This window comes from Onychostruthus taczanowskii, unplaced genomic scaffold, assembly GCF_017590055.1.
Source record: "Onychostruthus taczanowskii isolate IOZ18803 unplaced genomic scaffold, ASM1759005v1 scaffold7, whole genome shotgun sequence".
NCBI classification, from domain to species: Eukaryota; Metazoa; Chordata; class Aves; order Passeriformes; family Passeridae; genus Onychostruthus; species Onychostruthus taczanowskii.
This window is the reverse complement of record NW_024504786.1, coordinates 12672421-12688524: the sequence shown is the minus strand read 5'-3', so window position 1 is coordinate 12688524 and position 16104 is coordinate 12672421. Positions and strand designations below refer to the sequence as shown.

Below are 16104 nucleotides of genomic sequence, written 5' to 3'. Positions count from 1 at the left end.
AGATAATATGCCTATGCACTTTAATAATATATTTTATGTCACTCTAGATTTTTTTTTCCTTTGGTCAAACAAACATCTTTGTAATGTGATTTAATGGCACATTTAAAATGTTTTCTTCTGCTTTGTGTTGGCTTTTAGAGTGAGTCTTTGCTGCAACAGAAAACAAAAGAGCAAGAAGTTGCTTTGACAAAAGAGACTCTTCTCCGTATCAATGACTTGAGAGTAAGGTTCCCAGGAAAAACAAATGAAGAATCTGAATTAATTATAGAAGATGTAAGTATCTATAAATAAGAAAGAAGAACAGGATAGACACTGTTTAGGCTACTGAAATGAAGGAAAGTAAAAAGCTCAATCTATGATTCATTAGCTCCTGTGGCCTTAAAACTTCCAGAACTCAGGATAACTCAAAAGAATTTGAAAGCTTGGAGCTTTGCATCCTTTCTGACCTTAAAAGAGCAGCACTGAAAACATTCCTATGTCCTTATAAAATATGTGAGAAATAATCAGGAGGGTTAGGAAAATTCAGTGTTTCATGGTAGAGAGAGTTCAAACTTTTAAGTAAGCCAGGAAGAATGTTACAATTCATATTTCATCTGATATTATTAAAACAGACCCTGACCTGTTTAACTTGCTCTCAAGCAGGCATACTAGAGAACTCAGAACGGTATGCTGCAGGCAGAATGGAGGTTTGAGGGTCATAAAGAACACCAGTCATGTGCTTTTTGGCTCTTGTAGTCTACCAAATTTACCTTTCTCACATCTGATGTTGTCCTGAGCCTTGTAGTTTGGTGTCAAAGACATGTGAAACAATGCCGAAATAAAGGTCAATTAAACCCCAATACTTGATATATAAGCAGAAATTGCATGGTGTCAGCTAACAGGATGGAAAAAAAAAAAAAAAAAAGGATGTTCTCTTCTCATTTTAGAAGGAAAATTAAAGGATTCAAACTAACACCTGTACTTTGATGTAGTGAGCACAGTCCTTGATCTGTTAAAATTCATCTGATCTATTATCTGGCCAGAAATGTCCTGAGCTCTGTGAGCTTCCAGAATGTTGATTATGTTTCTAGTAATCTCTGCAGCTACATTGGCGTGGAAAGGATTTCTCCTGTAGTGATGGTTGATTTGGTGCTGGTGGAAGATAGCACTCAGAGCCAGCAGGCTGGGCTTCTCAGAAGCAGAGCTAGAGCGCTCCATGAGACGCTGTCCGTGGTGCCCCGAGCGCGCGGTTCTGTGCGAGCTGCTGCCAGCGCTCCACCTGGCGCTGCTTCCTCGCACAGCGCCAGCCTGGGGAGCCCCACGCCTTCCTGGGGCAGAGCTCTTGTAAAATTCATCTGGCCATAGCCAATTCCTGGTGGGAAAGAGTTCATCACAGAGGAAAATGAGTGCTGGTGAGGGAGAACTTGTTAAAGGTCTGGAGTAGAGTAGAAAGATAAAATAACAAAATGTGAATAGAAATGTATGTTCGCAGCTTGAGCTATTTTGGTAGCACTTAGGTTTTGTGAGAGTGTTGCAGTACATATATTATTATTTATAGAAAGGATGATTTTCAGGTATATCTAATGTCCCATATGCAGCAAAACCCATCACTATTTAAATAGATCAGCAGTTATACATTCTTGAACTTACTACTCTCAAAAAATCTGAGCTGAGTCAGTCAAGACAACTTTCTAACTGCTTTGTAGTGTATGATTGTCAGAATCAGGTAGAAAGAGGGTGGTATTAAACTGAACCATCACACAGATCTTTGCAAATGTTGTCCCACATAAATTTGCAAATATTTTGCTATTTCTTTTGGAGAAAACTTCTCACAGCAGTCTTTAAGATGCTCACATTTTTAAGGGTTAGGAGCGCTCATGAATGAAAGACCAGCTTTCAGTTGTTTTCATGTGTATTTTTTATCTTGTGTTTTACAATAACCACAGATTATGGATAATTGGAAGTATCATAAAACAAAAGTGTCATCCTATTGGTTGGTAAAACTGGATTCAGCAAAGCAACGAAAAGTAAGTGACATATTTCATTTTCAGAAGGTCATCTAAAGTAGATGCACAGTGTTTCTACTGGTGTTTAGCAGTAGCTGGGATTGACTTGAGATGCCAAAATATAGGCTATTGTTACTAACATAGGTATGCATTAATTAAATTAAAGGACATTATGTTGCTCCATATTTGGAGAAGTATGATTGTTCTGGATTATAATTTAAAAATCAATTTCTCAAAAAATTAGTCTTCTAAAAAAAAGCAAACAAATAAGTGATTAATGCTTACATACCTAAGGTCTAGCTAATGTTCTTAGAAGGGTACTCAGCAGATTTGATTGATAAGGGCTACAGCAGTCAGCAGTTTCAGACCAGGCATATTAAAACTCCATTAGAGGTAGTGATGCTGCACTTGGCTGTTGGAGTATTTGACCCACAGTACTAGAATAGATCATGCTGAATAAAAAATGGACCTACCAAGCAAAGAATTTTGTCCTTTAAGCGTTATTTCAGAAAGACTCCAATAGAAGGTGGTTCTGTCCCTTATTTGACTGGCAGTCATGTTAAACCAAGGGCACATGTACAAAGTCAGGATGACAGAGATTGATGTGCCAGGTTGTTACTTGCAAAAACTGCACAATCAGAAATGTGGACTTTTTGCTCTTCTTGTGAGGACATCTTTTACAACTTTAAGAGACTTATAACTCCTAAAGCACTAGTGAGCCCTTCATCTTTGCTTGCACTGGAAATGATTTGCCTGTTTTTTAAACTGCTTTTAACCTCAATCCCTTCAAGCAATCAGATAGTTATTCTTAGAAGGGTAGTTTATAAAAACGGATTAACTTTGACAATGACATTGCAGCTGAGGACTGCCAAATGTCTTTTGTTGATTTGAAAGAAGTATGTTTTATATTCCAATGAGGTGGGTGAAGGAGAAATGAGCAAGGTGGAGAATATTTATGCAAGTAAGGAATCTGTCTCAAAGGTACCTTTCACAACTTTGTGAAATACAAAACAGAATCTCAGTCCCCTTCACTCTTACTTACTGGGAAATTCTAACACACAAGAAGAAAATACCTGGGCAATGTACTAGATTGCACAGTGTTCATACCTGACAGCTGTATTTGCTTAACAATTATTCAACATGATACAGAAATTTAAACTTACACTTATATTCTTAGTGTGTAATGTTCTGGCATTACAGCATGGGTACAGGAGGCATTCAGAAGTAAGTTGAGAGTAAACCAATTAAATCAATTCATGTTAAAAAGAAATTGAACCTCTAAGACTTTCAATAAAAAGAGATTTTTGTATGGGAGGAGTTATGACTGCTTTATGTTGCATCACTTTACATAATTTTTTTTAAAAGTGTTTTGATGGTTACCAGAGGGTTTTGAATATGCCCTTTCATAACATCTTGTTCTGCTATACCTAGATAATTTGTTTTCTTAAAGTAAATGATGTAAATTAAAGAGAAAAATGAAGGCAAGCTAGGGAAATTAACTTGGAAAAATGAAGATGTAGGTTTCATGAAGTTCCAGCCCTTGTGCAATGCCTTGTCTCTTTTCTTAAATGGATGATTCTTTTTGCCATGTTTGCAAACTAAGGACAATTAACCAGCACATTTCCTGCTCTGGCATATTGGCAATATCAGCACAGTAAAAACAGCAAGAAAGATTTTTTTTTTTTTTTCCCAGAGTACTTGGCAGTCTGTGGCTTGCTCTAAGATGTTTAGTTCTTAGTTTTCTTCAACTCCAGGTACTACAGTAAAAGAAAAAGCTCTACACTGGCATCGTTGTTCTTAGCTTATGTCTTTTGGACTAGTGAGAGAGTCTGTACAGGGTGGTATTGTTCTTTTTCACACAGGGAGATACTATTAGTTTGTGTAACATTGCAAAGAAATGTAGGGCTGATTCTTATGTGCTTTAGGGACTGAGTTGTTTCGTGTGTTTGACCAAGGATACTGGTCATGTGTGTGGGAATGGCTTGGACAGGTGAGACACAAGGAAAAGGGCTTGAGAAGCATGAAGGCTAATGCTGCTAAGGAAGTGTCCCATGTCCTACAGCCATGGGACAGTCCAAAACCTGGGCTTAGCTCCTGCTGTCACTAAAAAAGATCAGCACCCTTAACACATTTTAATATATTACTCCTTCTATTTCGCTCTTTGGGAGGAGTAGGCCATGGGTGTGGGTTTTAGTGCATTAGATACCTGCATTCATAAAGATTCCCAACAGAAAGGACAGTATTGTATTTACTTTGGGCTATTATGTGCATGGAATTACTGCAAGTCCTGTGCATGCAGACTAATCTCAGGTCTTCAAAAAGAGTTTAAATAACATGGGAAAAACCATATTTCATCAAGGCTTTCATTATTAGCTATCTATAGATTTTCTGCCCATTAAGCATACTAAACAGCTTCCTTGTGCTGTTGCAAGCATTTTGTATATTTAAGCTTTGTTTCCTTCATTGTCAGACAATTTATAAACAACAGTTTGTTGTGTAGGATCTAAAAATTGCAATTCCACACTATTCTTCCATAATTTACTGTTCTACTAAATCTCTTTCACCTTTTGAGAACCATGATTCATCATGTGAATCAGTTTGTCTTACATATCTGAAAGTTTCCAGGGAAAGCATTGTACCTTCTAATTTATAAAATCTTATACCAAATTAGCAAATACCTCCATCTGTTTACCACCCACTTGTGTTGTTGTTTTTTTGGAAGATGCTGTTATGCAAAAGAGGCAGAGAGAGTGTTTCCTTTAAAGGAAATTTCATGGATTTAACTGGCTTTTTTGTTGATAATTTACATGCACTGTAGGCTTTTTATAGGACAGATTTTACACTGCTCAGAGTGTCAATATTTGGTCTAAATACTACTTTGGTCCGAAGATATTCCCAGACTTATTGACATTATCTAAATAGACAGAATCCAAGACACTCTGGAGTCTGATTCTCTCCAGGGATTATGAAGGGAACATAGAGGAGTGAGTTAAGAACTTCCAGATATTTAATAGCGCATGATGAATCCCACCTTCCTTCCATGCCCCAGTTCAGTGGGATGTGCAAAGGTGTATGCAGGACTCTGGTAAGTTGGGTGTGCAGCTGTCTAGCACTATACTGAGTGCAGCTCAGTCTTTATCCTCTTGCATTTAAATGTAGCCCGTATGTAATAAATCCATGGTGTGCCTATAAATGTTTCTATTTTAAATATCTTGCTGATTGTTTTCTTACTTACTGATTTCACTACTGTCTCTTGCCAGGTACGCTAACATGGTTTGATCCAGGGTAACACTGAGCTCAAACAGACATTAAACCAAAGGCAGTTTGTAGTTTATCAGGACATTTTAGTTCTTTATAAAATAGATGTTATTTTACAAAGGAGTGGGAAAAGAAGATATACAATGCTTGGGTTAATTAAGTTACTTCTAGTCTTTAATTGTGTCCATTTTGTTTCTTTTTACCCTTTCTGTCATTTAAATGAGCTAGTATTGAACAGACTGAAAAAACAGAAATTAACTTTTCAGTAATAAAAATAAAATACTTTGATTTGGCTTTGCAAAATGTTACTAACAGAAAGAACATGTAATAAAAGTTAGCTGATGACTGCATAGAAATGAACCCCCGACCTCTGTAGGAATGTACAGGTATGCAGTCGTATGTACAGGGATAGCTGTCTCTATGCATGCAGGCATCAGCCATCAGTTGTGTTTTGGTTTTGAAAAATGTCTTTGATTTACTTGGAATGCTCTTTCCTAGGTTTTGGATATAGTCAGGACAAGTGTCCGTGCAGTTCTACAGCATGTCTGGAAAGCTCCAGACATTGAAAATTTACATCTCTACCGTCTTTTTAACCGTGTGTTTAATCGCTTACTTTGGAGCCATGGTCAAGGCCTATGGAACTGTTTCTGTAATTCAGGGTAAGCTGATGTTTCTTTTCTTTTTCTTCTCCTTCCTAATTTCACAATTACAATCAGTGCTGCCATACTTTTTTGCTCATCTTCATTCCCAAGAACGATGCAATACATTGAACTTGTTTTAAAAGCACCTTAAGATACATAGTTGAACTAAATCTAGCAATCAGGGCCAACGTTTTCAGAAATGGAATCAAACATTAAGTAATGTATTTGCAAATTTAATAATCTAAGGAAAAAAACTGATATTCAAAATATTTCAGCCTTAAGTCAACTCTTTTGCTGGATGGTGCATGATTTTTAGGCCACACCACTGTGTCTAACATGGACTTGCCATCAAAAGAAATCTTAATATTTATTTATGCTCCAGACTCATAAAGAGAGTTCAGTCACAAGTGCAGCTGACATCTCACACCAGATGCAATGTCACTTCTGTGATTTACTAATAAACAGTTCAAATTTTTGTGCTTGATTACATTCACTGTTTCCCATACTGGTAGAAAGTTAAGTATATGCAGAATATGAAATGTCCATGTAAGCAGATGTTTTGGTTTGGGTAGTAAATACAAGTTTTTTACAGGGAAGAGAAGATCTGGACATGTAAGTTCAATAACCTATACTTCAGAGTCTACATTCCTGAAATCAAAGGCATTGGTAGAAATACAGTCATTTATCATATGTGGAGAACTCACATATTGCCCTTGTTAATTGTTTCCCAAGAAAATGGATAACAAGAAGAGGGATATGAGGGGTCCAAAAGATAAACAGGTCTTTTATCATCATCTCATTGCTGAAGGCTTGTTGGTGTGCAAGCTGTTAGGATTCTTTACAATTTTTTCTTTTCTTCATGCTAGCAGAGGTGTGTGAAGTCTTGAGTACAAGATCAATTCTTTTGTTGTCATAAAATAAGTGGAGCTATTCTTTGACAAAGATCCAGTTCCTTGTAAGAGTTGTTACATAAAAGATTCTAAAAATACTGTAGAATATATAAATATCCAGTAGGTATAATGATCACTCTGCATGCAAAGCACTTCTTACAGATAATACAGAATTCATGGAAGAAAACAAAAAGGCTGTTTGCACATTGCCAGTATGTTGTTTATTCAGTTACAAGCATCCTTCTTGCCCCATAACACACAACCGAGAACTCATGGCAGTACCTCGGTAGCAGAGAGGTCAACTTCTCATCACTCTTCCCCAAGAGTTCATTGTGCCATTTTTAAGAACAGACTGGAATAAACATTGGTTGTGTGTAGAATTTGGAGAAATATGTTGGGAAAGAGATATTAACGTGCTGATTCAGAAACAACATTACTATATGAAAATACTTTAAGGAGTGTAGTGTGTTCACTATTCATAAGATACATGTCTTGGGAGAAGAGTGAAGCTAACGGCATTAAGGTTTCCTCTTGCTGGTTAGATCTCTGCTAGGTATGTGCTATTTTAATGAAAAGAAAGAACAAAGAAAATATCTGTGAAAAAAGGTGATATAAAGGGTTTCATAAAGGTTTGTTTTACTGTATAACAAACAATTAAAACTAATAGAAGAAAACTAGATGAACCAGTTGACTTCAGATGATTATAAAAAGTATAACACATGATTGACCACATTGCACAATCCAGTATAATGCTCTTTTTTTATCTGGTGAGGAGTCTGTGATTTCTTACTAATGTATGGAAGCTAAAGTTACAGCATAACCAATTAAATTTAGGAAACAGAATTCTGATCCCTTTTGATTGCAGTACAGTGGAGAATAAACTGAATCTGTGTAACACATGGAGGAAGTTGCACAGGCACATTTATATGAAAGCTCATTAAAATTCATGTGTATGTTTCCAAATCTCAGCTTTTGTGAGATTTGAAACTCATGACTATGTTCATAGTCAGCCACAGTTGCAGCAGGCCATATATTATTTGTCAATGAAAAAATGCCACTTAACTGTAGAAAAGTTATCACAAAGTCCAGAACCTAAGGAATTAAGGAATTTATCAGGAAAGTTTTTTCTACAGGATTTCTGAGTGAATTGAGTGAATTATAATAGAATTATGTGTAGCAATGTGAATCTGTTGAAGGAATGTAATACTTGGACTGTCATTTTGCTACTTTCTACCAACATGACTTCATGAGGAAAGACTGAAGACAATAGATTAATTTCTATTAAAATTTCTATAAAAATACATGCGGACAGTTCCCAGACAGAAAACAATTGGGAAAAAATATATGAAAGAAAAGTAGTAGTATGACTCAATGATCTTAAGAGGTCATTTCCAACCTAAATGATTCTATGATTATTCAGTTTGTGAAATAAAAGTTTTGACGTATACAAACAATACTTAAACAATTGTGTGAATAATAATTAAAGACAAATGCTTGCATCATTGAAATTTATGTTTGCAATGGAAATTCTGTAGAACTGAATGTTTTCATGGAACATACCATCCGGACAGAGGAGCCAGGCTGACAAATCAGTTAGCTATACATGCAGGTCATCTTTTAGTCATTAATGGTCTTAATTGCATCCTAATCATAGAATCATTGACTCATACAATGTTAAGGGGTTGGAATAGACCTTAAAGGTTATCTAGTCCCAGCCCCCCAGCCATGGACAGGAACACCTCCCTCTAGACCAGCTTGCTCAAGGCCTGATCCAGCCTGGCTTTGACCACTGTCAGGATTGGGACATCCACAGCCTCCCTGGGAAACCTTTGCAGTGTCTCACCACCCTCACAGTGAAATGCAGCTCAGTTTAAAAAATGTTACTAGGCAGGAGTGAGCTTGCTGGTTCTGTGATGTTGTTTAAAGGATGAACTTTCTACATGGGCATTGTGTAATCTACTGCTGATCTCTGTGGGCAAGGCTGAATCAGCCTGGATGCTACGTTGAAGCCAGATGCAGCAAATTTTCCTCATTCTGTGAAGTGCTTCTTTCGTACACAAAGAAAAAAGCTCAAGCTTACAAACCATCTGTGCTACTGGATAATAATTTTGTCCAAAAAAAGTCTTCACAAGCACCATATTGCCTTTTAAAACTGATTGAATGATCTATAATTTGGTCAGAATTTTGCACGAACAAGAACGCTGAGATGTATGCAAAGAACTATTTATTGTAGTCTTCTGCGCTGAAACACACCTGGTTTATATTGATGTGGTAGGCCTTGGTGGCTTTTTTCTTCTCAAAGAAAAATGGCTTCTTAAGTAAACAAAAGGAAATTTTATAGATGTACTCTGCAAATTGCACTTAATTGTAGATAACCAACCCATGTGACCAGAGGAAATAATAAGCAGTATTAGAATGACTAAAGTGAGAGACTCTCTTCATATGATTTTTTGGATAAGGAAGCAGAACACATACTAATCTCCTGTAAATTAATTTCATATTTGTTTCTTATTATAATGTACTAAAAATAAAAGTATTATTATGCTGTGTGGACATTTAGAAATAATTTAGTACTTTTATTAATTCCTTTAATATCATAATTCATTCAGATGATAGCCTGTTAAAAAGAATAAATGTTTTGTGTTATTCCTTTTGTAAGACAAATATACAATTTTGTGACCATAACTCTTTACGTGCTAAATCTAAGTAATGGCTCTGTAAACACTTCAGGGAACAAACCAAATGAAAAATGGCAGCGGACATTTCCCATATAAAGATTAACTTCTTACTTTGTGTTTTGGACTCAGCATCTACCAGTGTTTGTGTTAAATAGTATAAACCTTTCCTGTACCTTTTCTGCAAGGTTGTGCTTTTTCTCTTGTTCCCGTGTTGTTAGATCTGATATAAAAGCAATAAAGCTCTTAGATTGCAATTTGTGACAGAGACCATTAATTTGTTTTTTTTCCATAATAGGAGCTCTTGGGAAACCATATTCAGTAAAGGCTCAGAGGCGCTGACTCCGGAGCAGCTCCAGTGCTGCCAGCGAATAGTACAGCTTTGTAAACACTGCCTGCTGGTAGTTTACAAACATTCATCAGACTCAAGAGGATCCCCAACTGGGATGAGTCACCACTGGGATGATACAAGGTATAAATTTGAATATTTTCCTTCTAAATTATATGTATAAAGGATAGTACTGGAACAGGTTTTATTCCATGTTGCTACCACTAAACTTTTCTCTAAGTCTGGTTCCCTCTGTATTTAAGAAAAAATCCCATCAAACTCCCCAGCATTTCCCTTTATCCTGACTTTCAGTCATTCTTATCTCACTATTCCAGTCATGAAGTGGTACCAAAAGAAAATTTGACATACATATCTTGTATGTTTTATTAAACTTCTGTAAACTTATGTACATCTTGTACACTTATTAAACTCTTGATTGCCTACTGCCTAATTAGCTGCAGCAAAGGCTTTCCATAAAGTGAACTGAAAATCTCCTTTCTTCCCCTTCTCAGATCCCTCAAAGTCAGTGTTTCCAGATTTGCATTCCTAGAGGTATCCTAACATGTCAGATACTTCTGGCTTCACATTCGCAGTGGGCTGCTATAGGGGCACAGCTCCAGCCAAGGGTCAGGTAAGTGCCATCTGATTTACTGTATTGCACAGTTTTGCAAAGTTGATTTCCAAAATCTATAAATGGAAAGTTTTATTATTCCATCTTATGGAGCATAAATATATTTTCAAACCTTGCAAAACAGCATCATATAGTAAAAGAATTATTTGGCACTTACCTGATTCTCCATTGGCTGGTTTAGTTCCCCAACTGGATACAACAGGGGTTATAATATTATCAGTGTAGGGACTACTGAGAATGCTCCAACTGTGGCAGTCAATAATTTGCAATTAAACAGTCATAGAGAATTAAATGTCAGTTTTAAGTTACTTATGATCCAGATTCTATCTCATTTTAATTATTGTGTATATAAAAATTACAAATGCTTTGTTTATATAAAATATCTTACATTTATTGTTTCATAGAAGGGCTTTGTGATTTGAGCATTATGTGAAAATAAAATTTTTCATATATTATCTATTAAACTTATTACTTAATTGCTTACATGATATATCTCAGATTAATTATTTGATACACTGGACCCATGCATTACTGACATGTGGATCTTAAGACTCTCTAACATAATTTAAAGCCAACCAGAAATTAAATTTGTTTGATCACAGCAAAAGCAGAAGTATGTTAGCCACAAACCAATCATACTCAATATTAACAGCTACTGAGTTATAGCAGGAGAATGGTAAAGTCATTTGCATTAACTAAGACTAGAAAATCTCAAAGTTTTTATTGCCTTTACAGTGAAGACTGCAGAAATTTTACATCATGACCAACCACAAGCTATTCAAACAGATCAGATTACTCTAATGTACTCAACTAACAGGCTTGCTTTTGGAATGCAATGCAATTCTCGTCTCCAGTTTCTGTATTTCTTTGGATGCTGAATGGAAATTATTCATAAACTTCATAGGCTGGAGGAATCTAAGCCCTCTGTATCCTGAATATCAGTAATGGAGTATCAAGACAACTCTGATTAAAGTTACACTTAAATGTTTCATCTAGACATGAATACAGCAATATGCCAGTTATCCATGATATTCTGAATCTGTGAAATGAAAGACACATATGGAAATAAATTCTCTTGTCTGTTACAGCCCGCAATTGTAAGGGTAATTAAGTACTTTTCTGGAAGTGGGAGAACCACAATACCAATTAATTTTTCACTCAGGTTTCTGTTTGTAATGAATCTCTACTACTAATAATAGTTTTCCTGACTCTCCATAAAATTGTGTGGTGCAAGAAAATATTAGAGTATAATGTAATAAATGTATGAGAAGTCAATTTTTTCAAGACTTTATAAAATCGAATTTGAAGAACTTTGTTTTTTTCTGAGCACAAACAAATTTTTTATTTTATTTGTGTTTAGGAAACAAAAGTTTGTGAAACTAAAGCTTTCACAGTTTACAGATAGATAGCTCTTTAGCTGGGAAAATTATTTGTACAGGGAGAGATAAAAAGATAATAAACTGCCACACAATTCTTTAATAACTTGTCAAATTTCTTTTCAACTCTATCTCTTAACTGTAAATCTGCTAAGTAAATTAAACAATAGGATTGCTCAAAAACTATACCAAATTCTCTTAAAAATTAACTAAAATCAAACTGTGTAAAAAGCCATAAATTAACCTATGTTAGAAAAAAAAATCTACCTCTAGGTCCTTACAGTTTGCTAAATGACTTTATCTATTACATGGCATATTCTCTGGGTAGTACTGGAGTTTTTTACTGTATCATCAAGCAAAGGTAGGACTCGGTCTGGTGACACAGTGAACTGTCAAGCTCACTACCAACCCATTCCAAATCAGACTTTATTTTTTCACAAATTCTTTAAAAAATGTGTTAATGATAAAATTTTTCTCAAGCTTAAACAAAGCAAATGTGTACACTTTCTTATACAGACTGTTCCTCTTGACACAGTGCTGCTGTTTCTATCCATGAGATCAGTCTGACCAGTCTTTTAAATTATTTGTCATTAATCAATATGATTCACTAGAATTGCACAACTATTTTTAAGCAATAATTTATACAATGTGTAATGTTAATCCATCCTAACACTGACCTAATTCATTGTGAAATTCGGATTTAGAATGGATGTTATTTTTGCACACTTTATTTACTTCTACAATTAACTTTTAGTTAATTACAGGATTAAAATATTTAAGAATTAGTATTAGGTATATGATAAACTGCTGTTTGTATTTTTGGATGAAATACAAGCTATACAGTTGCCTGAATTTAAAAGGTAAATAGTCACTGATGTGGATTGAATTACTACATTGTAGGATCATTTCTTCCTTTACTACAGTAGTGATAACATGTCTATTCTTAGAACATTAGAGATGGAAATATTTTTGGTGTCTAATCAGTTTTTTTTAATGATCCAACTTTTTATAAGATGTTTTTTTTGCCCAGCTTAAGTAAAACATGATTCTGTTGTTTACACAGGATTCCACTGTTTATTTATTTAATGGCTTGAAACATAAAAGACTGGAAAGATGTTTGATCCTCATACAACAGAGTTTAGATTCCTTTTCTGAGTTAGTTTGTGCCTATTACCCTCTGTGTTTCATAAATAGCATTTACTGTACTGAGTTTCCTGCACACACCAATTATAAAGTCTGGCACATTAACAACTAGTTCTTTTGCACTTGAATGTTGCTTTGTCTGTAAACTTTGCTTTATTTTTCATATCCTTTCTAGGTGTTTATTGCCAAGACCTTCACTGTTCATCCTGAAATCATCCTCATCCAAACTTAGCTGCAGTCCATCTGGAACGCCTCGCCCTAACATTTTGTTCACACACAGATACAGTCACTTGTGAAGTAAAAGGAAATTGCTGTTTGTAAATAATAGCATTCAACTTCTTTTTTTTAACTTGTGATGGAGCTAAACATAAGCGCTGTTATATATTTCCTACCATCATATTATAATAAAATTTAGCTGAAAACCTACTGTAAAAGCATAGCTTTTCTGGGAACATGATAAACCTTGTTAAGTTGTTTACATACACATGTGAATGTGTAGATCTTGCTAGGTTTATAAGTAACTCCTTCCTACTAGAAATGTTATTTTTGCTGCAGAATATATAAAATGGAATTGTTCTTGAAGATTCTATTACAGTATTATATTATTTTGTAAGTACAATACTTGGACTTGAAAATTATTTATTGTAAACTATATTATTTATTGTCTCAAATGTCCTTTAACAAAGCAGATAATTAGAAAACTCTTGCAGAACAGTAAAACTGTAACAGTTATCAAAAATAATCTGATCAGTTCTTGGATATGTTTAAAATAAACCCCAAAAGTCTGTAAGCCAAACCTAAAGCAGACATATTTTTATTTCTCCTCTGAAATGACAAGATCTATTTAATACTGCTGTTTTTCTTAAAGGACATGATATAGCATCTTTTAGCCAAAGCAAAGGCATCTAGTACACAAACAGTAAAATATCAGTTTAGGCATTCACTTCCTAATTGGATTCTCGTAATAAAATGGAAGCCAATGTTTGTTTCCAGGTTTTCATTCACATTACCTGTATCCTGTGCCTTTAGGTTTCCTTTGGGAGCAAGCAGTCATCCTCAGCTCCACACGCATGCATAGTGCATAGTTTTTCTGTTACACTGCCTAAGTGGTAAAGCAGACATTTTTAGGAAATACTGCAGCTGTAATGTATTATTTAAAACTTAAACTAATTGGTTTGTTGTAGTTTTTAGCATGCAATCCAGTACCTACTGTAGAATGTATCTTTGCAATGGACAGTATTTTCTAGATTGCTGACACCTTTAAATGTTGGAAATCTAATTCACTAAAAGCTCTCATTCAGATCTAGATTCCTGAAGCTGGCTGAACAGCACAAAACCAAAATGAGCCAGAGCAGGAACCTAGTATTTACAGGATTTGTAGCCTGAAAACATCATTTGGGTTTTGATACATACAGCCATTCGTCCCACTCAGCATTGTGCCATGTGAGCCTTATTCATTAGAGAAATAATTATTAAAGAAATCAGTTATTCTAGATTTAAAAATAATTAAGTTTTTTATTTGAGTAAAGAACAGAGTAGTTATTATTTACCAAAGACTCGTGTACTTATGAATCATTTAACCCTGAAGAGTGTTGGTAAATTATCAATGTATTTCAGGTATACTTTAAAAATAATTTGGGGGCTAATTATCCTCAGGAGCAAGTATGTTAGTGTTTTTTGATATCCAGCAATTTAAGACAAATTTAAGAGACTTAAGAGATTTGAGATTGAAGTTGTATGGAAATTATTTTTTAAGAAGTTTTAGTCATAGGATATATAAAAACTGGGAATTTGGTTGAGATTTTTGATGCCTGTGCTGTAGTGCCTCAGCTCTAGAACTGCAGAATATGTAACAAGAATATATAACAAGAATATTTGTAAACAAATAAAAAAAACCTCTTGAGATTATCAGATCAAAGCAGTCTTTTGGTCTGGTAAAGTCTTTTTAATTTTTGTGGTAATACTAGTTCAGTAATATAGTATGTTCACATTAACTGTATATCTCTTTTGGTCCATACAGTGACTATTAAAGCATACTCTGGTTACCTGTAACACCTAATAAAAGCTGTAAATTTTCTCTTCTTGGAGAAGGTTTCCATTGTATTCTACTTTTGGCCATAAGGATAAGATCAGCTTCCAGCTTAGCTTGCCAGACTCTAACAGAACTTTAGGATGGGAGGTTCACATGTCTTTATTTTTTTCCTTTTATTTTTTTCTAAACTTTACTATATGATTTCTATGTTCAAATGCCAGTGCTGGTATTTGAACAAGTCAATTTGAACAGATCAATTTGTACAGGTCAGTCTGTACAGAATACTCTGCCAAAAGAAAGAGGGCTACTAACCACACCTATGGACAAATCTAGGAAAAAAATTCATTTAGCATGTACAAAAGTGGACTAGATGGTGGTTTACATCTGACACTACAATATATTTGTATTTCTGACAACCTTTCCTAAAGTGGTCATGTGTTCCTAATATAATGTGTGAATCAATACCTTCAATAAACATCATGCTACACTTTGCTGCAGCTCCTCACAACCAGCGTGTGTGCTCTGCGGGTGAACTACGGCTGCACCTGCAGCCCAGCTCCAGGCAGTGGAAGCAGTTTCCCCTTTCCTCTGCAAAACAGCAGCAATTTGCTTTGTGATCAGACCAGTGGTTCTAATAAGCCTTAATGAGTGGCCTTGAGCTCCTGCAAGCCGTGCTGTGGCAGCACCTGCAGCCTTTTGACCTGCAGGTCTGCCTGCCCCTCACGCTGGCCGGGCCAGCCGGGCCCTGCCTGGGGAGCAGCGAGCTCACGGGGCGCGGCCGTGAGGGCAGCACCGCAATGTCTTCGGTAGCGCTGCGAGATGCTGGCTCTGTTTGCAGGTGCCGTGTGATGCCAAGCAAAGGAACACAGAGATGTTACCGGTGGCGATCTCTGCCCGGTTCCGACACGACTATAATGAGGTAATTAATGGGTTCTGTTAGCGGTGTATCACAGCACCTGGAACGCGCCCGTGAGTGTCCAGCTCTCGCCGCCTGAGGCCGCAGCCCCGGCCTGCCCGGTGCTGGGAGAGGAGCGGGGAGCGCTGAGCTCCTCGTTTATCAATAACGGCACCTCCGGAAGCCAAATATATCGCCTTATTTTTTTTTTTTTTTTTTTTAATTTTTAATTTTTATTCCCCGCGGTTAT

General features: G+C 35.8%; 1 protein-coding gene across 5 annotated transcripts in view; it reads left to right on the top strand.

Annotated features, from left to right (window-relative positions):
• TTLL7 (tubulin tyrosine ligase like 7) overlaps positions 1-15456 on the top strand; it is a 65700-nt gene extending 50244 nt beyond the window's left edge. For 3 of the 5 annotated variants that reach the window (XM_041421365.1, XM_041421367.1, XM_041421366.1), the window contains exons 17-21: positions 139-273; positions 1926-2006; positions 5742-5902; positions 9748-9921; positions 13103-15456. In XM_041421365.1, the coding sequence (XP_041277299.1) occupies positions 139-273; positions 1926-2006; positions 5742-5902; positions 9748-9921; positions 13103-13223 (672 nt within the window). In that variant the 3' untranslated portion in view covers positions 13224-15456. Of the gene's footprint in view, positions 1-138; positions 274-1925; positions 2007-5741; positions 5903-9747; positions 9922-10289; positions 10409-13102 lie in introns of all 5 variants that reach the window. The other 2 variants (XR_005953902.1, XM_041421368.1) reach the window with 2 other exon arrangements.
• The last annotated feature ends 648 nt before the right edge of the window (positions 15457-16104 follow it).